This window comes from Artemia sp. Qi Xiang Cuo, chromosome 13 (assembly GCF_049724085.1).
Source record: "Artemia sp. Qi Xiang Cuo chromosome 13, ASM4972408v1, whole genome shotgun sequence".
Classification (NCBI taxonomy): domain Eukaryota; kingdom Metazoa; phylum Arthropoda; class Branchiopoda; order Anostraca; family Artemiidae; genus Artemia; species Artemia sp. Qi Xiang Cuo.
In genome coordinates, this window is record NC_142806.1 from 18246348 (window position 1) to 18269273 (window position 22926).

General features: G+C 35.9%; 1 protein-coding gene across 2 annotated transcripts in view; it reads left to right on the forward strand.

The window, feature by feature from the left end:
• tkv (serine/threonine receptor kinase thickveins) overlaps positions 1-15374 on the forward strand; it is a 79039-nt gene extending 63665 nt beyond the window's left edge. For both annotated transcript variants that reach the window (XM_089099357.1, XM_089099356.1), the window contains exons 7-9: positions 265-444; positions 5852-6029; positions 9463-15374. In XM_089099357.1, coding sequence (XP_088955483.1) covers positions 265-444; positions 5852-6029; positions 9463-9573 — 469 coding nt within the window. In that variant the 3' untranslated portion in view covers positions 9574-15374. The remainder of the gene's footprint in view (positions 1-264; positions 445-5851; positions 6030-9462) is intronic.
• The last annotated feature ends 7552 nt before the right edge of the window (positions 15375-22926 follow it).

Sequence of the window (22926 nt, forward strand, 5' to 3'; positions counted from 1 at the left end):
CTAGTGTGAAAGGTTCTATGGTATAGTTTGAAAGAACCATTAAAATGTTTTTTAAAGTATTAGGGTCATCCAAGACCGTATCCAGGGGGGGGGGGGGGTTTGACTCCCTTCCCCAAAAATTTTCTCCGACTCGTAAAAACATAACAAAAATGCATAAAAACGCACAAAAAACACACCCGCACAAAAATCCTGGATACGGCCCTGGGGCCACCAATACTTTGGCCTTCCAGTTTAAATGAAGTTCCTTCTGTTTTTTTTTTATAGTGATATAAATCAAGTTGACATAGCGCCAAACACAAGAGTGGGAACCCGACGATATATGGCCCCGGAAGTGTTGGATGAAACGCTGAACAAGAGATCATTTGAAGCTTTCAAACAAGCGGACATGTATTCATTTGGACTTGTACTCTGGGAAATAGCACGAAGAACTTATATATTGGACAAGTACATTTCTAAAGTTTTTCGTGTTAATTTCTTAAAGTGCCTACTGTTCAGTTCTGTAACACCTTTTCTAGTCTATGTCTTAGTCTGAAATGAGCTGACCCCCCTCCGAAACAAAATATAGAATACGAGCATACTAAATGTCGACTTAAGAGTCGATCCATCTCATTGCCATCATTGTCTCCTCAAGCTTGTTCCGACATGAAGTGTATCTAACTTTTGACTTCTGATTTAGGAAGATCGTTGGTCAATACGCATTAATCCTCCATTTGTACAATAATACATACTGGTGTAGATCAAAACATAAAATTCTAGAAGTAACAAAATTATGTACACATTTTTCCTTTTCAAGCGAAGTCGGTCGTATGGTTTTGAAATGGAACCAGTCAGGGTGCACCCGAATAGGGGTTCTGGCGCAACGCACTTAAATACGCGCATCGTTACCATCAGTTGTGACGGCTTAGAAAAATATGAAAAATTAGAAAAATATCTAAATTTTGACCAGTCAAATTTTGACTTGTCAAATTAAAAATTTTTTTTTTAAACTAAAATTAGAAAAATATCTAAATTTTGACTTGTCAACAATAGCAGTGATAACAAAGTTCCAACGAGATGGATGTTCGCAAGGGGCATGTGCTTTGCTCTTTCTCACGGGAATTGTCATTATTACATTTAAAATATATACAATTACTTTATGATTACAAAAAATTACTTTGTTTTAAACGCATTGAGTGTCATAGTTCAAAAATAACCAAATATCATTCCTGCATATTGGGTGGGGGGGGGGTAATGCACCTACAAAAATTTAGGATTAGGAGACAATCCCTATGATGAATGGTTTTGGATCTGCCTGAATTACGAAGTGGAGGATAGTAAAACATGCTCCCTAAAGTAGGAGGTGTTATTTATTCCAACTTCATTGAACTGGCTTATGCTCTTAGCTCAATATTCATCGAACTGGAGGTGCTACAATTTCAGATATCTTCAGTTAATTTTTTTTCTATAATCATGTTTTTAGAATGTTCACATCTCCTCAAATTAATACTTTTTTCCAGATTTTTTTTTCTGAATTTTCTGGAATTCTTTTTCAGAATTTTCCAGATTTTATTTTCTTCAGTGTTTTCCTGTTTTGTTTTTTTTTTCGCAGAATTGTCCCAAGTTTAATTCTTCCACCTCCAGATTAATTTGTAAGAAAAACGGGCTAAAAGGTGCAAAACATTGAACGTTTAGATGCGTCTTCTAGGAGTCTGATTCATCTACTGACTTGAATAGCTAAAACTTTGTGGCGGGGGAGAGGGAGGTTAACTTGCCCTTTTCCATCGGGAGAATTTGACGTAATAAACAGTACGCTTTAAGCCCAAATATTTCTACTTTTTGGAAATTTTTTCAGATATGGTTGGGGGAGGGGGGCTCTTTGACCTATCTTAAAGGAGGATCCTCATGGCTGTTTTCTCCTTTGTGAAGGCGTATCCTCCTTTGAAATATTCACTGATACCCCTAACAATGTTGGCTATGTACAAATTTGCCAAAAACCGTTTCAAAATAAAAATCATTATCTTTAATAACAAAAAGCTTGAATGATTTGGATTTGTTTATTGAACCGAATATCAAGTTTAGAAGCTCAGCTCAAACAATTTTTGCTGCAATTTTTAAACCGAACCGTGCCATCGACAAAACGACTTGGCCGCACTATGAAATTCACTTCGAGTTGACTGGTAGTTTTCAGATTTGAATTTTACCTCTTAAGTTTGGATCTACAAAGAGTTATATTCCACAACTGTGTTATTGGGGGGGGGGGCTCACTTTTCAAATTAGCAACATGGTGTTAATGAAGGAAGTACGATTAATCGAAAAAGAGAAAAAAGTCTAGTGGCAAAAGCGATCTTCATTCATTATTACTCCTCTGTAACGCCTGCTTTGGCCATCTCATGAGACCTTGAAATACTATAGACGGAATATAATGTTAATTTAAGTGATCTTCATTTGTCAATACTTCTCCGTAACGCCTGCTTTTGCCATCTCATGAGACCTTGAAATACTATAGACGCCAGATAATGTTAATTTAATGATATTTGTCATTACTTCTCTACATCTAAAATGTCTTTTTTGGCCCCCTCCCAAGGCTTTCGAACACTGTTGACACCAGTTAGCACTACTTAGGGGTTCTTCGTTAGTTTTGTGCAGCCCGACCGATCAGAAAAGCAAGAAGAGTCCGTACGGGGCTTTAGGTCCTTAAACTAAATCCTTAAGAGTCTTTAAGGGGCTGTAGTTTAAGAGGAGTAGGGAAAGCCTCGCCCGTCTTGGATTTTTTAAGATGTAATTTATCCGTTTTGGAGCCCACTTTTTATAAGGTCTTTGGCAACCTCCCATAAGATTTCATAGGATTGGAAGACACTTTGTATAGTCTCGTTCTGGGCCCTTTGTATAATTCTCTAAAAATTAGGATTTTCATGTTCTTCTTGTTTTAAAAATAAATGCTAAAAACAGTATTATAGGTTTTAATTCTCAACCTTTTGTGTAATGATGTAGTAAACGAGACTATAAAATTACTCTATAAATCGTGTAATGTAATGATAGTGAAAACGATAGATCATCTGATGTCAATATTCTAATAATCCAATTTACTGCAGCTAATCTGGCTGTAGTTGCGATGGCAGATTGTGCTACTCTATCAGATCTAGATATACTAAGATTAGTAGACTAGATTTACTAATCTGGTTACTCTTGAAGCACATTCAGCAGTAACCTCCATGGCTACGGTGTCAGATGCATCCTTTTCTCGTCCCCGCTAGTGGGGCACTGAAATACCATAGTGAGATGTTTAACCCCTTAACGCTTATTTGAAAATAATTTTTCTGTCCCTAAAAAATCATAATTTTTTTTAGGATAATCAATATCTAGGTTATTTGGCAAGTGATTAATTCTGATATTCTGCTATATACTTACTTAAAGTGCATGTTAACCGCCCTGAGGAATATGCCAACTTCCCGCTACCTGGTGTATATCTCGGAATGGAACGCTTGCCGCACAGTTCCGCCACACTTGGCACAGTCCCCAAAATGCTTGGGACAATTCCGCCATGCTTGACGTGCGTCACCTGGTGCACTTGATATCTGAGAGCGGTTAATCCATAGAGTTTTTCCATCTTTGCAAGTAGAAGTATTCAAAACTGAAGACAGAACATGCAACAGGTTTTGAAATTTACTACAATGATTTCAGTAACAAAAGAAAAGAATATAACAAGGTTCAACTGGTGGTGGCTATTGTATTGCATAACACGTATTGCATAACAAGAAGATATAACACGTATCTTTGGACCAGAGATGACATAGCACCAGTGTCTTTTGAAAAGCTGCTTTTCTGGGGTACAATGTCTTATTTGAGTAACTTGCAACTGATTCACTGGGGTTCGTTCTTTACTAGGTTCCAGCAGATGGGTTTTTCCTGTGTTTGATACAACCAATAAATACCTTGCATTATCCTAAGAAATCTCAGCTACTACTTTGACATTTATTGCTCAAAACACTAATAATTTAGACTGGGTTCTATTAACGCAAGTGTCTTGCTTCGTTGAAAAAGCCTTCCCTTAACCTATCAATGAAGATAGAATATTGTCTTTTTTTAAATTTGTGGTAATGTCTTTATTCTCAAAAGGAAGAGTTCCTTGGTATTGAGAGCTAATCGTCTCGCAGGTGTGCAATAGCGTAGATGTCTTCCCACCTTTGGGTTTCACTTGCACGAGTTACATGTCTTTCTCTTTTTTATGTTTTTCGAAGCTTGTTTTTCGGTCATTCCTAACGTCTTGTGCCCCTATCGTCTTGTGACTACCACTGAATAACCATGACTGGTGGTCTGGACACTGCGTGTGAGTTACATGACCAAAATATTCTTTACATGGGCCACCGTTGACTTCAAATGGTGATCCTGGGATTTCTCTACCACCGCAAAGAATAGCCATAGTGGAACGGGTTACTTTATTAGGCTGATATGCAGCTTCATATGTGATGAATGTGGTGATATGCAGCTTCATATATAGTTTTCCTATAGGAAAATTGTAGAGTTCTTATGTAGATTTTGTGGTTTTTGGTGTTTGATTTTTATGATTTTAGGGTTGTGGTTTGTGGTGTCCCTGAATAGGTAATATCTTTCACCCTTAAAAGGAAGATTTCCTTGATAAATGAGGCAGTGAGAGCAACTCAATGAATGACTCAGCAGATGTTACTCTTATTTCTGTAATCCAATGTACTGCACAGCAGGAACGGCCTTCTGCTGTGCAGTCACTCAACACTTTGTTTTCTTTAAAACTCTTTTGCTTTTTAGAAAAACTAGAGGGTTTTAAAATAAATTTTATGGCTTATATTCCTCCTCCTTTTATGTTTTTATCTACTTCTTATTCTCAAATTGAATTGGCCCTATTCTAATTTGATTTTAGCGCCACCCTGGCGACGAACTCATTTATTCTTTTTCTTCCAAAAACTGTCACAAACAAAACTCATATTTATTTAAAGGTCAAACTTTCAAAGAAGAAAAAAGGAATTTTAAAGAGTTATAAGCTCTAACTGCAAATAAACTGGATGTCTGAAAACTGGACAATGAAACTTTCTCTAAAAGTTTGTGAAATATTTTTGGCCAAAATTGTTTTGCGAAAAAAAAATTTGCGATAGCTTTTTGGCAAATCAAGTATAGGTGTTCGACCCTAAGACGGTGCTAAAAATTGAATTCAAGTATTCCTAATTGATTGTGGTTAGAAGTCCTTTCTGTAATTAAATTTGATGTTTGAAAATGAACCTTGAACCTCTCCCCCCCCAAAAAAAAAAAATTGCGGAATCTTTTTGGCAGATCAAATATAGCTGTTTGACTCTAGGACGGGGCTAAAAATTGAATTCAAATGTCACTTATTGATTCTAGTTTTAAGTCCTTAAATGTCATTCATTTTGAGGTTAGGAAACGACCCATGCAACTCTCAAAAAAAAATTAAAAAAAAATGCGAAAGCTTTTTGGCAAATCAAATAAATGTGTATGACCCTAGGACGGTACTTAAAAATCGAATTCAAGTGTCAATAATTGATTCTAGTTATAAGTCTTTCTTCCTAATTAATTCATTACTTTTTTAGTCCTTACTCTAATTAATTTGATGTTTCTAAGTAAACATTTAAAAGCTCGAAAAATTTTGCAATTTTTTCTGTGAAAATAATATAGGTGTTTGACACCAATCGAATTCAAACATCAGTAATTGATTCTTAGCTATATGTCTTTACTGTTCTGTCATTAAATTTGGTATCTCAAATGAACGATGAAACGAAAAAAATAAAATCGAAAATAGTATAGGTATCTAAAAATAGAATTGAATTATCACTAATTGATTTTTAGAATTATTTCTGAATTAATGTCAATTTTACTTTATTTTTAGGAGAGAAGTGTGTAGAAGCAGTGATGACAGTGACACTCCTCTTTGTTCAAGTGTTGAACCTTATCAGTTGCCTTATTATGATTGTGTCCCAAAGGACCCATCTTTTGAAGATATGCACGCAGTTGTGGTGGTCAAAAAAATTCGACCTGATATACCTCAGAATTGGTATAAGCTAGAGGTAGTTTTCTTTAGTTTATTGTTTCTCTTTTAATAATACCAATAGTAAAAAGTAAGTTGTAAGTATGAGGGCACTAAATCCTTAAGGTCCAAATCAGCGGTGCTGACCTCCGTTTCATGGCCCTTCAGCCGAGGAAGTGCACTGGGGGGTCGGGGGCCACCTGTCCTGTGCATTTGCACACCGTTCCTGCAGTCCTTCCCCAGATTTTTCCAGGTACCCATTTAGAGCTGGGTAGTAATATGTATTTAATTAACATAATGAACATAGCATAAACATACTCTGTTGTTTTAATAATAAAAATAAATTCTGAGCTTGATAAACCCACCTGAGATGTTTAAAAAATGTATAGGACTGTGTATAAATCGCGCCATATTTAAATTAAAAATAAGTTCCTCCTAGGCCATATGTGTGGCATAGGGTATCTATAGATATTTCCTTGAAAAATTTTTATCGAAAGATATCCCTACTCGTCGGCGCTGGTGCTGCTTGGATCGAACCCGGGTACCGTATTGCCAATCAGAGATCAATTCGCTGCGTTATTAGAGGTTGTATTTTCGACGTAAAAGCTTAAATTGGGTATTTTTTTTTTCGTCATCAGCAGAAATACTAAAGCATTCAAATTAAAACTAACATATTTATACAGAACCTCCTCATATATAGCCTATTACGTCGATAATACGTCGTATTATACGAGGGGATGTTACCAATCAAGTATATAAAAAATTCCTTTTGCAATTAGAAGAAGAAGCTTTTGCTCCCCTTAGTAGAAATTCAACTTTTATTTAGGCAACATTAAAGAAGAAATGTACATCTCAAGACTTTGGATTAACCCAGTTATTGAACTCTCAGACAAATCTAATCAATGAACCAGAAGTTATTATTTTGTTCTGTATAATTTGTTCTGGGTAACCCTTCAATCACTTTTGACTTACATTACGTTGAAAATACGTCGTATATACGAGGAGATGTTACTCCCTTCAGTCACAAAAACTAACCCTTCACATCACTTTTTACTTTTAAAAGGGCATTAGGACTTTCAATCGCCAATCGAATAATTCTCTTCCAAAGTTTCTACGATAGGTCATTCCATACGAAGTGCCACTAAAAACACTTTTTGCTCACTTCACGCTTTACTGAGGTATCTCTATTGCACTGAATTCAGTCCATTGGGTTGTCAAGTTGCAGAGATACTGCCCAGTAGAAGCAGGATACAAAAAAACACACTTTTTATTGTATATCCTCGTTCAATTGGCAGGGTCTCTCCACCCTGCACTCAGGGTTTATTATGTCGAAAGCTGAATGGAATGTTATATTTTTTTTTTTGTTTTGGTTACATTAACTAGGACCTTTTCTAGACATTTACCATTTAGCCTATAATTGATGAAAAAAAATACAGATTTAATGAAGATCCTCTGGAATTTGCCCTTTAGTAATTTTCAGCAACATATATATTTTTCAGCAAAATTGTTCGTGCTGTGACAACTTGCATGCCTGAACTTTTTTACATTTTTATAAAATATAATGGAATGATAAATGTTATTTGTGATGGATGTGCCACCATTATTTTGTTGAAAATTCTTTTTGAAAAAAATATTTTGTGTAAAGAGTTATTTTAATTAACCACATAAAGTACCATGTTATTGTGCACCATGATAGCATGAAAGTAGCAATTTAGAAAATAATTCTAAGATCAAGTGAATTTTTGAAAATAAGTTATACTTTGGTCATAAAAAGCAAATTAAACACTATTTTGAACTGTCTACAAACTTTCAGCAAGAAACTGTATAAATACTAAGAGTTGTCAAATTTTTTCAAGAGAAATTTTTTTTTTCAAATATGTTAATTTTAATTTTAGTGCTTTAGTATTATCGCTGATAACGATCACTGTATATGTGGTCAAAATATGCAGACTTTTGTATCGGTTTTGACTGTCTAACAAATGGACATATCCTAATTTGAACTTTTACTTGTTCGTTATTAGAGGTTGCTGTGTCTACAGAACAAGCTAATTGAAAAGCAACATGCCATATCAATTGCAAAAAACGACCCATTTATCTATAATATAATACGCGAAAGCTAACCCTGTTATCTCAATCATGTGTATAGAGTCTAAGCTTGACTACGTCGTTTCAAACATTTGAGAAATTTGTAAGGATGTGTAAAGGACGTGCCTAAAGGACCTAAATAATAAAATAATAGTAAAAAAATCTTCGTTGGCCATCTGTGGCGCATAGGGCATTCATTGATATTTCATGAGTTCTTTTTAAGCAATGGATCTCCCTACTGTTTAGTCCTCCTGCAGCTGGGTCGAAACATGGGTACCGTAGTGTCAAGCAGAGATCAATCTGCTGCGCTACCAGAGCTTGCTATATCTTCTACGTTACGAGCTAATTATAAAGCAACTTGCTCTACCAATTCTAGGGAACGACCCAGTTGTCTATTGGGCCGTTATAAACTCAGAAAATCTGTTATCTCAGTCATGGGTATAGACCCTGAGCTTGACTACCTCGCTTTAAAGATTTGAAAAAATTATAGGCTTGTATAAAGAACCGCTGATCCTAAATTTAAAAAAAAAATATAGTCCCTCAAGGGCATCTGTGGCACATAGAGCAATCGTAATTGTTCGTGGGTTCTTATTTAATTGATGACTGCCCTTTCCCGTCAGTATCCACAAATTTGTTTCTAAAGTATTATATTTTTATCATACTTAGGTATATCTCATTAGGATTGAGCGGCAGAGAAACAGGTTCTAGTTAGAGGAGGAATATTCGGTAGTGGGTATATCATACTAGTACCGTGGTATCTATCTGAATGTTTTATAGAATATCCCCTTCATCTCCCCTGTGCCCACAAAATAACTACTTTAATAAAATACATCAAATCCACCACCTTTAGGCCAAAAGTCATTAGATGACAAGGGTGTTCATTTGTTTTGGGGAGGGGGGGATTGAAAAATATACAAAAGGGGAGTTGAATTCAACTACCAGATTACCAGCACTGTATGTCAAGATTCAGTTGTCAACTGGATGAAGTTTGAGAAATAGTTGTCAATCTTATTTCTGGTTGGCTTATAACTTATGTAGATAAACGGTTTTTGTTGGCGCATTTGTTTTCTCTGTGTTTTACGGCCCTTCCAAATTTGACAAATATTGCCTTTCGTTGCAAAGAGAATGGGAAACTTATAAAAGCTGGATCTTTGATGATTTAACACAGGAGCATAGTAGGGCCAAAAAACTGGTAGGGCCACTCACAGTGTAGCGTTTGGCGACTTCACTGGGCAATTAAAAGGTTTCAAAGAAGATTGGGTAGTGTTTATGACTAGCCTAATATGAGTAAAACTTAAACGTTTCTCTTTGTGATATTCAACCATTATTTTGTAGTTTTAGAGTTTTTGGTATTTAATAATTTTCATTAAGTTTTACTTTTTTTTCAGCCACACAGTACTTTTGCCCAAACTATGTCTGAATGCTGGGCAATGAATCCAACTGCCAGACTGCCAGCGTTGCGGGTGAAGAAGACCTTCTCCAAATTACTTGACTGGTGACTGAAATTTTGATTTTTACCTCATTCGAAAGCTGCACTTACCTAAGTAAATTTCTAAAAAAAAAAAAAAAAATGATGTCAAGAAAGAAATACTACGCACAAAATTTTCATTTTAGATGCCGTTTTTAAAAGAAGCAGTAAAACGGCAAATTACATATTCGAGAAAAAATAAAAGACTAAATTCTCATCTTGATTGACATCATTCATCCTGGTAGCAGCATTTTCTGTAGGTGGATCATTTTTGGAGAGCCGGCTATGATTGGCTGTCCATCGAAGCCGACCCTGCTGCTCGCAGGGTGAATGATGTCAATCAAGAAGAGGCTTAAGTGGACTATTCCTTCTTGGTAATATTTTGCCGAATTCTGTCATCATAAATATTCTTTTTGACATTATTTGTTATTGCTAAGAACTTGAAATTTGCACATTAAGGCTTAAAGTGGCTGAACATTACTAATTTTGTTCTTATTGTGTTGCATCTTTGTTAGTGTGATATAATCTTGATATTAACAGTGATACTGAAATGGAACAGTGATACTGAAATAATAGCGCTAAGACAGGACTGCTGAGAGGAAGTAGTTTGACGTTTGAGACATTTGTCTCTAGTTTAGGATAAAAAGAGACCCCAACCCTAAAAATATTTTAGCTTTTATATGAATGGTCATCAGTTGGGTATCAACAGGTCGTATCTTGATTTTTGCAAAGGTCTACAAGAGACCGAAAATTTTTTAAATTTCTTGAACCTTGATATTTGTTCACCGAAAACTGACCGAAAAAAAAATCTATTTAATCAGTAGAAAGCAACTCAAAGTAAATTGGAATTTTTTTAAAATTAGAAATAATTTTTATCATTCCCTGATAAGTTTCGTGTATGACTTAAAAAATATACCTAAAGTCAAATACCAGTACCTAGGGACTAGGTCTCATGAACCTATATCTGAATACATGTGGGCCCACTGATCAGGGGTTCAGATTTAGCAGAACAAATATTCAGTCAGGAGAAAGCCACTCAAAGTGAATATGATTTTTTTTTTTTACTTAAAATTCAGTATCTTACAAAATTTTCATTGATTGAAGATGTGACTTTTTGGTGCCCCCTGACATTTTTTTATTTTAATATATTTTTATTTTATTTTTTTTTGTTAAAAGAAGCGATATGTATTTGTCAAGTGAGGCCTTTGACCACAGATTTGTTAGAGGCCTGAAACACTCTTGGTGGCCAGGCCTGAATCATGTTTTGCACAGAAAGTTAATAACAGTTTATTACCTGACCTAACTGTCTCATGTAAGTGTTGTATTGTTTAACTGATACAGTAAGAGGATGTACAAAATTAACGTTGTATCTATTTAATGAAGTTGTTTGGTCAGTATGTAGTTTATGTAGTTACAATTTTAAAATGATGTTGTATTATATTGCAAGGGCGGATCCAGGAACTTTTTTTTTGGGGGGGGGGTTACTAATTTTTGACTCAGTTTTTGACTAATTTTACTGATTTTCACCCAGGTTTTACTAATTTTCGACTTATTTTCGACTCGGTCAAAAATTTCGGGGGGGGGGGGTTCAAACCGGGTAATCCCCCCCCCCTGGATACGGCCTTGTTATATGGTGAAGTAGGCTAACGTAAATATCACGAGAAGAAAGGAAATAAAAGTGATGCAATTTTAATAAATTTCTATGAAATATGTTCAATACAAGAAGTTAAACTGCGGTATTATTTGAGCAGCTTTTTTCAGTTCTTTTTTTTTTAACCTACGCGAACACAGTGGATATCTATGACTCTATATCTTCAAAAAACTATCTTTGTTGTGTAATTTTTGTTCTTTTTTTTTTGTTGATTCTCAAAGGGGGGGGGGTATACTTTCTTATTTTTTATGCCTATGTTCACGGCGCCAGGTACTTAAAAATATTTGAAAGATCGCTATTAATTTACCTCGTGTCAAAACCTCGAGGATCTAAATGTGTGTTGAACCTTCTTATGAAGGAGTCAACATGGCGATTTGCAGGAATAATATCCCAAGGAAGATCGTCCCAAATAGAAGTGCAACGCCGGATGAAGCTCTTTCTCAAGTACTCGGTTCTTGGCGTGTTTTCCTTTAGATAATTGGACCAAGTATATGGTAATATAAAATTATAACAAGACTCATTAAACTATATGGTTTCCTCATATTTGCACCTAAAAATATGCTCCGTAAATGTCAGTCTCCCAAAAAAAAAAGACAGCTTTTCATATAGATTATGATTTTATATCTAGTAAGCCGGCGATAAAACCGTGAGTAGGGATTTAGCTAGGCATATTAATGATGATAAGAGTTTGTTTTCCTGTACTCTACGTTGTTTTTAGAAGCCATCTACGTATTTATGCGTGTTCTTCAATTAACAGTAAATAGACGAGAACATGTTTAAACAATGCTCAACTTCGAATGGATAATAAAAATGAATAAATCTAACTTTCAGTCCAATTAATCTATTCAGCTCTCAGTAAAGTGCAAGGTGACACTTTGTGGGAACTTAAACTGGGAGCCGACATCAGTCATAAAGACTTTTTTGTAGAATATAAAATTTCCTTTATTTAGTAGTGAGGTAAATGCTACACAATACCCGGCACAAAAACTTTTATTTCGCTGGAAAAGGAGTTTTTTTTTTCAATCACAGGCATTTCTGGCCTTTGGTGCAGAACTCAATAGTTTAAAAACTCAAATAGTTTAAAACCCTCAACCAATCATGGGAAATAGGTGAGGGTGTTAGCTTTTATACTGACTTGAAATGCACCCCTCAACACACACTAAGGAAAAAAGCAAGCCTGAGGAAGAAAGGATTTTTTTATGCAGGAAAATTGTGGCACCATCAATTGCTTTATGATAACTTGATGAATAGGCAGTTGGGCGTATTCACAATTTAGTTGTATAGCTCTGTTATATTTTTAATGTGAGTTTTGTCTTATTTTATTTTATGAATCTCTTTGTTTTTTGTATTTTTCTTTTGTTTTTTGTTTTAAGGGCTTTATTTATCGTATTATCATAGTTTAATGGTTGATTTTACAGTTTTTCCGTATTACATTTACGTCAAACTAATTTTTGGTTACCATCACATTTAATAATTATATACTATAGACAAACTGATTAGTTTAGTGAGGTTAAACGATCAGTATGATATTTCGAATCGGGCAGTTGTGTTTGTGACCTTTTTTGCACTTTTCTTCGTTCCAAGAGAGGATGTGACTATTGTGTGATTATAACATGATTCCATTTCGTATACATGCTCGACATTTTTCTGAATTTTTATTAAATGAAAAAACAGGTTTTTTCAACTGAAAGAAGGAGCAATATTAAAACTTAAAATGAACTGAAATTATTCGGTCTTTGAGGGGGCTTAAACTTAAATAAAGAGTCAAACTTTAGCATAAAGAGCGGGGGGTTGAGGTGGGGGCGAGCACCCTCATAAACGGAATGATTTCCGTCCGTTTTAAGTTTTAATGTGGCTCCTTACTTGAAGCTGAAAAAACTTGTTTTTTCTGTTAGATTTTAGAATGTTTTTTAGAAGAGGCCGAAAAATTCCTCTTAACTGTCTGTGGAAAATTACCCCTCAGAAAGTATCCCCCGCAGAAATTCCTCCTCCCCTCCCCGAAAAATTTTCGCATGTTCCCCAATGCCAAACAATCTATGTAAACAATGGGCAAATTCCATAACTTACACCCCTTTCCCCAGGGGCTTTTGGGGTCATGTAATCCTCAGAGGACCATTCAACTATGCTGAATAAAATGGCTATCTCATAATTTTGATCGAATGTCTATTGGCAAAAGGGGGCGTGGGAGGGGGGTTAGTTCTCCGCTAAATTTTTTTTCACTTAAGAAGTATACTAGAACTTCTAATTGCAGTTTAAATGCGTCCTCTCCAGATCTTCTAGGTCCATTGGTCTTCTAGGCCCTGGTCTTTTAGAAACAGCAAATAAACACGCAACCATGATCTTTCTTCTGGCAAAATACAAAATTTCACATTTCTGTAGATATGAGCTTGAAACCTCTACGGTTGGAATCTCTGATATGCTCAATCTGATGGTGTGATTTTCACTATGATTTCTTGACTTTTGGGGGTTTGTAACCAATTTCTCTTAAATCACACGAAGTTTCTCAGGCTCGTAGATTTCTATAGGTAGCATTAAACATGATGAATTTATATTTTATGAGTATTCATATATTATGCAGTATAAAACTTTAATTCTTTTGACGAACTAATTATTGTCAAAATTTATATTTTAGAGTTTCGGCTGCTACTGGGACGAGTCAAAAAACAATAGCTTGTTGGAAAGAAATAAATAATTAAAAAAAATCTTTAGTTTTTGTTGTGATAGCTAGTAAAGAAACACGCAATATGTTTTCAGAAGTTGGACTTATATTTTAATATAAACGATTTTTTATTCTGATATAAATGTTTTGCGGTTTTAGAATAAGAGCTCTGTGTTTATGGCTAAGAAATAAATAATAATAAAAAAATTGTTTTCTCGGGTACAACTTGTAAAGAAATACGCAAAATACTTTCAGAAGTTAGCATTATATTTTAATATTGACGATTTTGAGGTTTCAGGATAGAGCTCTAGGTCTATCTTTCCTTGATCTCAGTTATTTAATAGAATAATTAAGTAATTAAAATAAAGATGAAAATCAAGAATAATTTACGACAGCTTTTTAAATTCAGAGCTATTTTAAATGAATATTGTAGATTACTGGATGTGGTGAGATCGAGTCAAAGGGAGCAGAATTTTTTTTTGGGGGGGGGAGGAGTTGGCCAACGAAATTTGGACTTCTCCATCATCAATTTTCACCACCACCACCCCCCGCCTCTCATTTAGTTGATGCAGCTTTTGACCTTCTGTAGGATATGAACCCCTAAGACCACCCCTGAATCCACCCCTGTACTCATTATTATCAGAAAGAGAAAAAGAGAGATTATTGTTTTGTGATTCCAAAAGTGGGCTTTAATTCTATTGGCATTGTTTGGTGTCTTATTTTCGCAAGCCAGTCAAATTATTCTTTGTGGTACTGTTCTAAATATGGGAAACAAGCGAGAATGCGACTCGAGAAAAGTAATGATCAGATAGCCATTACCCGGTAATTACCTTTCTGATGCTGTATAAACAAGGGTTTCTTACTCCGGGAACTATATTTAAACTTTGGTTTTTGGGGTTTAGGGGGAAAAGATGTACCTAGGTTAGGTTAAATCAGGTTCCGTATTTAAATTATGCTATGCTTTACCCCCACCCCCTGTAATGTGCAAATATATAGCCCAAATTTGTTTGTAAACTATTATGTTTTCATCCTATTTTGTTTTATTTCATTAGCATTAACCAAACTTTACTTTTCGCGTGTTTGCCAGATTTTAGAAGAGTACCTTCTTTATTTCTGGAGAGAGAATAATGCCTCGAATTTTTCCAATTGCAAGCCAATCACATTATTCCTCATCTCTGGAGAGAAAAATAGCCCCGCCTTTTGGGTAATTAGTTCTTCGAGTCAATTATGGCTGAAAAAGAAATTCATACAGATAACGAAAGGCAATTTCTGGAGAGAGAAATAACTCTGCCTTCATAGAATTCGGTTGGTTCTTTTTGAGGAATGTTAGCCAGTAAAAAGAACGGAAGTTTTTCTAGATGCAACATTTTTTACATGTAATCTTTCTGTGTTTTTATCTTGTATTTGACAACTGCGTTTTTACATAGAGTAATTGTGAGTTTTTATACACAAACTGCGTTATTTTTGGGTTTGAAATAATGCTCGTGCCAAATAAATTTTATTACTTGAATAAATTAGTGCCTCAAATGGTCTATTTTGTTTTTTTAGATCATCCTTTCAGAGACGATTAATTAATGGTCAATATTTACCGATATTAATTATCAATCATTTAGTGATTATTATTAACCACCTTAATTATTATTTCTTAATTATTGGTTAATTATTAATTAGTTAAATAACTTTTAATCACCACCGTCTCCATTAATCTATGAAGCAGAATCTACAGAAGTGTTGCATTTCCAATTTTAATACATTTATTGGCAAACCCTTATACAATATTTTTTGGATGGGGCTTTGAGAGGTCGTCAACAAAAAATAAAATCGGGCGAGTTTGAAAATAGGTGAAAATATCAAAATAGTCAAATAATTTTTGAAATTCATGTAGTATTGAAGAGTGTCAGCCTCTGAGGCATGCTTTCGTTGTGCACGTGCTTGTACCCAAAAGAGTATGGGTGGCTTAAAACCGGCGCTACTGTCGATAGAACCGGCGCTACTTTCGACAGAACCGGCGCTACTGTCGACAAAAAAAAAAAAACTCAAAAATATTTTCTCAAGCTTTGTAATCATTTTTTCTGTCAGGAAGGAACTGAGATCCGACGCTTATTTCTGCACTGATTTTACCAACTAGGCTACACAAATTAAATAAATTATCCTTATCATTACTCTAAAAAAATGTCAAGTGTCGCCAAACGCTAGATGGCGTTGATGCTATTTTTGCTGACACTGGTGCCAGTTCCCGCTCTTATAAGTTACCGAAACTCTCTGCATTGTGCCCATAAGCCATTGCAGCAGAAACAAGTTGTAGTATCACTATGTATCATCATTTTTATTGATTAAATTGAAAAAAAAGTTTTTGTGACAGTTAAAAGGTGAGATTAAACCTTAAAATAAGTAGAACATAGCTAGCAAAAAAATTGACTAAGTCAAGCTGAAATTTCTATGATTGTAAAAAGAAACCTAAAATAACAAAATTTATAATGAGTCATAACTTAAAATAAACAGACATTACCACTAATAACTGTGGTGTATCCACTCTTTTGACATCCCCCTACCTCAAGAGGCTGGAATGTCATTCGAGTTATTGAAGGCTAAATAAGCTATTGAAGTAAAATTTAAGTTTTGCGTTACCAATTTTTCAAAGGCATGGACTTTAGTGGAAGAAAATGGCGATAAAAAAATTAGTTTATTCTTAAAGATAGTTAAAATAAATTGACACAGGTCTCCAAAGGATAGTTTTTTTTTTTTCCTACCTCAAATATCTGCAGTGTTGCTATCTCTTAAAAATTTTGTTTTGCTGATGAAGAAGTTGAAAACGAAGCACTTCCCTTGTCGCGTTAAAATTTAGTTAAAAAAAAAAAAAAAAAGATATGTCCCAGCCCTACCTTTTACAGAAATCTTTTTTCCGTCTTAACAACCATCTCCTGGTTTGTTTATGGAAAGACAAATAAAAAAATTAAGTTCTGTTATGGATCACACCTAAAACTGTTTTATTCAATTCCTTTGTACAAAGTTCTGGCATTTTTTCTTAAATTTAGTAGCACCCAGATTTCAGAAACGTCTTTGTTGGGACGCCAATTATCTTTAGATGCCACGAGGCACCTAAATGGACCTTACTTATTTCTTTTTTTTCTGGGCTTTACTTTCCTTTTAGTTATTTTATTATTTAATTTTTTACATGTACAGTTTCGCCCAACACTTAATTTCCTGAACAATGTATTTCAACACTTTAATTCAGAACGATTTCCTTTAGAATATGTATTTTTTGTCTGGAACTTTACTTAAAGCAGTATTAAAAAATTCAAGAACAGTTAGTGAACTTTTTAAGTCAATGGACCGGTAACTTGCTTTGACCCGGAAGTGATTATTTTTTTTAGTATAAAAGCAGTTTGTTTTAATTTTGATAAGTTAGTAACTCTACTGATGATGATGACCGACTGTGTCATCGAAATATTTAGAGTCTTTGTTTTATATTTTCGTTTTACTGTCTAATAAAAGGACCTGTCCCTATTTGGAATTCTTATTGATTTCGTCCTAGAAAAGGCAGTGTGGTCATGGAGAATAATAGTAACGTCGTATATATGGGGATGAAAGACCAACTTCAGAATCAGCAACATTTGTTTTGCTATTAGAAGAATAAAATGATAAATTTAGCACCTGTAAATTCAGCATTATTTCATTTTTAATTAGAAGAATATTCAACGCAGTATTACAAGATTCAAGAACAGTTAGTGAACTTTCTAAGTTAATGGACCGGTAACCTGCTTTGACCTGCAATTTCGAAGAAACTTGTACCACCTTTACTTAACGCAGTATTAAAAAATTCAAGAACAGTTAGTGAACTTTTTAAGTCAATGGACCGGTAACTTGCTTTGACCCGGAAGTGATTATTTTTTATAGTATTAAAGCAGTTTGTTTTAATTTTGATATGTTAGTAACTCTACTGATGGTGAAGACTGACTGTGTCATCGAAATATTTAGAGTCTTTGTTTAATATTTTCGTTTCACTGTCTAATAAAAGGACCTATCACTATTTGGAATTCTTATTGATTTCGTCGTAGAAAAGGCAGTGTGGTCATGGAGAATAATAGTAACGTCGTATATATGGGGATGACAGACCAACTTCAGAATCAGCAACATTTGTTTTGCTATTAGAAGAATAAAATGATAAATTTAGCACCTGTAAATTCAGTATTATTTCATTTTTAATTCGAAGAATATTCAACGCAGTATTACAAAATTCAAGAACAGTTAGTGAACTTTCTAAGTCAATGGACCGGTAACCTGCTTTGACCTGCAATTTCGAAGAAACTTGTACCACCTTTACTCAAAGCAGTATTAAAAAATTCAAGAACAGTTAGTGAACTTTTTAAGTCAATGGACCGGTAACTTGCTTTGACCCGGAAGTGATTATTTTTTTTAGTATAAAAGCAGTTTGTTTTAATTTTGATATGTTAGTAACTCTACTGATGATGATGACCGACTGTGTCATCGAAATATTTAGAGTCTTTGTTTTATATTTTCGTTTCACTGTCTAATAAAAGGACCTATCCCTATTTGGAATTCTTATTGATAAAACGCATCCAAAATTTGGTTTTATGCATTTTTGTTACGTTTGAATGAATCGGATGGGTGGGTTCACGCCTCCCGCACCCTGGATATGTCCCTCCTTGACATTTTGGAAATTTCATATATATTTTTTTCCTGATTAGCCCTATTGTCTTGTTTTTTTTCGGCCTGTCTGGGCTTGTGATAAAAAAATAATCAGAAATAAATCTTATTTTACCTTTTGTCCTTAGCCCTTCTCTATATCATTATCCTTAGCCTCTTGGCCCTCTGAAGGAAATTAAAGACGTATTTTCTTATAAAACAAAATGGTTTCTGGCTAAAACAGCTTTTTGTAAAGTGGTTGAAAATGGATGGCCTGGCCTTTGATAAAGTGGTTGGAAGGTGAAAATTACTTTGACTTACTTGACTTGACGCTCTTGCTCAGCAGAGTCGCCAGCGTAGAGGGAACTGGTTGACTGCGCTGTCAGTCTTCTCCAAGCAACCTTGACCAGGGCTTGCCCTGAGGGTTGTGGGGGAGTGTCCTCCTCAAAAACATATTTTCTATCTGGAAATCAACTACCCTGAACAAAATGGCTGTCTCAAAATTTTGATTGGATGTAGCGCGCTGCCTATGAAAAGGTGGGCGTGAGAGGGGGGTTAGTTACAGTCCAATCACTTTCAACTATTAAAAAGGGCACTAGCCCTTTGAAGTTCCTTTCAAATGAGCCTTTTTTGAAGTTTCTATGACAATGCCTTCTATAAAAACCTTATATGCCCCCAGGGCATAACTTAAAACCCTTGACCCGAGGGTTGTAGGGGAGTGTCCTCCTCAAAAATATATTTTCTATCCAGAAATCAACTCCGCTGAACAAAATGGCTATCTCAAAATTTTATGGGATGTGTTTGGGAGAATGATGGGCGCGGGGGGGGCGGCGCTAGTTGCCCTCTAATCACTTTAGAATATTAAAAAGGGCACGAGCCCTTTGAATTTACATTCGAATGAGCCATTTTTGAAGTTTCTACGACAACGCCTTCTATAAAAATCTTATATGCCTCTAGGGCAGAACTTAAAACCCAAGCCCCGAGGGTTGCGGGGGAGTGTCCTCCTCAAAAAGATATTTTCTATCAGGAAATCAACTACGCTGAACAAAATGGCTATCTCAAAATTTTTATTGGACGTGTTTGGGGGAATGATGGGCGTGGGGGAGGGGCTAGTTTCCCTCTAATCACTTTGGACTATTATAAAGGGCACTAGCCCTTTGAATTTTCAATCTAATGAGTTTTTTTTTGAAGTTTCTACGACAACGCCTTCTATAAAAACCTTATATGCCCCCAGGGCATAACTTAAAACCCTTGCCCCGAAGGTTGTGGGGGAGTGTCCTCCTCAAAAAGATATTTTCTAACTGGAAATCAACTACGCTGAACAAAATGGCTAACCCACAATTTTGATTGGATGTGTTTGGGGGAAAGATGGGCGTGGGGGGGGGCTAGTTGCCCTCCAATCACTTTCGACTATTATAAAGTGCTCTAGCCATATGAGTTTAAAGTCGAATTAGCCATTTTTGAAGTTTCTACGTCAACGCATTATATATAAACCTTATATACCCCCAGGGCATAACTTACAACCCTTGCCCCGAGGGTTGTGGGGGACTGTCCTCCTCAAAAAGATATTTTCTATCTGGAAATCAACTACGCTGAACAAAATGGCTAACCCAAAATTTTGATTGGATGTGTTTGGGGGAATGATGGGCGTGGGGGGGGGGGGGCGAGTTGCCCTCCAATCACTTTAGACTATTAAAAAGGGCACTAGCCCATTGAATTTCCTATCGAATGAGCCTTTTTTGAAGTTTCTACGACAACGGCTTCTATAAAAACCTTATATGCCCCCAGGGCATAACTTAAAACCCTTGCCCCGAGGGTTGTGGGGGAGTGTCCTCCTCAAAAAGATATTTTCTATCTGGAAATCAACTACGCTGAACAAAATGGCTATCCCAAAATTTTGATTGGATGTGTATGGGGGAATGATGGGCGTGGGGGGGGGCTAGTTGCCCTCCCATCACTTTAGACTGTTAAAAAGGGCACTAGCCCTTTGAATTTCCAATCGAATGAGCCTTTTTTGAAGTTTTTACGACAACGGCTTCTATAAAAACATTATAGGCCCCCATGGCATAACTTAAAACCCTTTCCTCGAGGGTTGTAGGGGAGTGTCCTCCTCAAAAAGATATTTTCTATTGGTAAATTAACTACACTGAACAAAGTGGCTAGCCCAAACTTTTGATGGGAGAGGTTGGGGGCACTGATGGGTGTGGGGAGGCTAGGTTCCCACCAATCACGTTAAACTATTAAAATGGGAACTAGCCCTTTCAATATCCAATTGAATGAGCCTTTTTTTAAGTTTCTACGACAACGCCTTCTATAAAAACCTTATATGCCCCCAGGGCATAACTTAAAACCCTTGCCCCGAGGGTTGCGGGGGAGTGACCTTCTCAAAAAGATATTTTCCATCAGGAAATCAACTACGCTGAACAAAATGGCTATCTCAAAATTTTTATTGGATGTGTTTGGGGGAATGATGGGCGTGGGGGAGGGGCTAGTTGCCCTTGAATAACTTTTGACTATTAAAAAGGGCACTAGCCCTTTGAATTTCCAATCGAATGAGTTTTTTTTTGAAGTTTCTACGACGACGCCTTCTATAAAAACATTATATGCCCCCAGGGCATAACTTAAAACCCTTTCCCTGAAGGTTGTGAGGGAGTGTCCTCCTCAAAAAGATATTTTCTATGTGGAAATCAACTACGCTGAACAAAATGGCTAACCCAAAATTTTGATTGGATGTGTTTGGGGGAAAGATTGGCGTGGGGGGGGGGGGCTAGTTGCCCTCCAATCACTTTAGACTATTAAAAAGGGCACTAGCCCTTTGAATTTCCAATCGAATGAGCCTTTTTTGAAGTTTATACGACAACGCCTTCTATAAAAACCTTATATGCCCCCAAGGCAAAATTTTAAACCCTTGCCCCGAGGGTTGTGGGGGAGTATCCTCCTCAAAAATAAATTTTGTATCCGGAAATCAACTCCGCTGAACAAATTGCCTAACTCAAACTTGTGTTGGTATGTGTTTGGGGGAAGGATGGGCGTGGGGGGGGGGCGAGTTTCCCTCCAATCACTTTCGACTATTAAAAAGTGCACTAGCCATTTGAATTTCCAATCGAATGAGCCTTTCTTGAAGTTTCTACGACAACTCCTTCTGTAAAAACCTTATATGCCCCCAGGGTATAACTTAAAACCTTGTCCCGAGGATTGTGGGGGAGTGTCCTCCTCAAAAAGATATTTTCTATCTGGAAATCAACTACGCTGAACAAAATGGCTATCCCAAAATTTTGATTGGATGTGTTTGGGGGAATGATGGGCGTGGGGGGGCTAGTTGCTCTCCCATCACTTTAGACTATTATCCAGTGAATTAGACCTTTGAATCTTCAGTTAAATGAACCTTTTTTGACGTTTCTACGGCAACACATTATATAAAAACATTATATGCTCCCAAGGATTAGCTTACATCCCTAGCTTTACGGTTTTTGGGGAAGTATCCTGGTCAAAAAGATATTTTCTGTTTGAGAATAACCTACGCTGAACAAAATGGCTATCTCAAAATTTTGATTGGATGTGTTTGGGGGAATTATGGGTGTGGGGGGGGGCTAGTTGACCTCCAATCACCTTTGACTGTTATAAAGGGCACTAGCCCTTTGAATTTCCTATCGAATGAGCCTTTTTTGAAGTTTCTACGACAACAGCTTCTATAAAAACCTTATATGCCCCCAGGGTATAACTTAAAACCCTTGCCCCGAGGGTTGTGGGGGAGTGTCCTCCTCAAAAAGATATTTTCTATCTGGAAATCAACTACGCTGAACAAATGGCTATCTCAAAATTTTGATTTGGATGTGTTTGGGGGAATGATGGGCATGGGGGGGGCTAGTTGCCCTCCAATCACTTTCGACTATTAAAAAGGACACTAGCCCTTTGAATTTTCAATCGAATGAGCCCTTTTCAAACTTTCTACGACAACTCCTTCGATACGAAGTGCCCGGGTATGGAGAAAAAAAAAACACATTGTGCCCACATCGTTCTTTACTTAGGCAGCGCTAGCGCGCTGCCTATGATATATGAAAAACACATCATTTGCAGACTAGTTTGCACGAGTCTTCTTACTTCCTTAGTTTGATCAATAATTGAAATCATAATTACTAGTTGTAATGCTACATTTTTTCTTCCGTTAGAAAAAGATATTTATTTTATGACGTTTTTGGTAATAGCCGTATTCCATAAAAAACCTATATTAATATATCAAGTTTCAAACACATCATTTGCAGACTAGTTTGCACGAGTCTTCTTACTTCCTCAGTTTGATCAATAATTGAAATCATAATTACTAGTTGTAATGCTACATTTTTTCTTCCGTTAGAAAATGATATTTATTTTATGACGTTTTTGGTAATAGCCGTATTCGATAAAAAAACTATATTAATATATCAAGT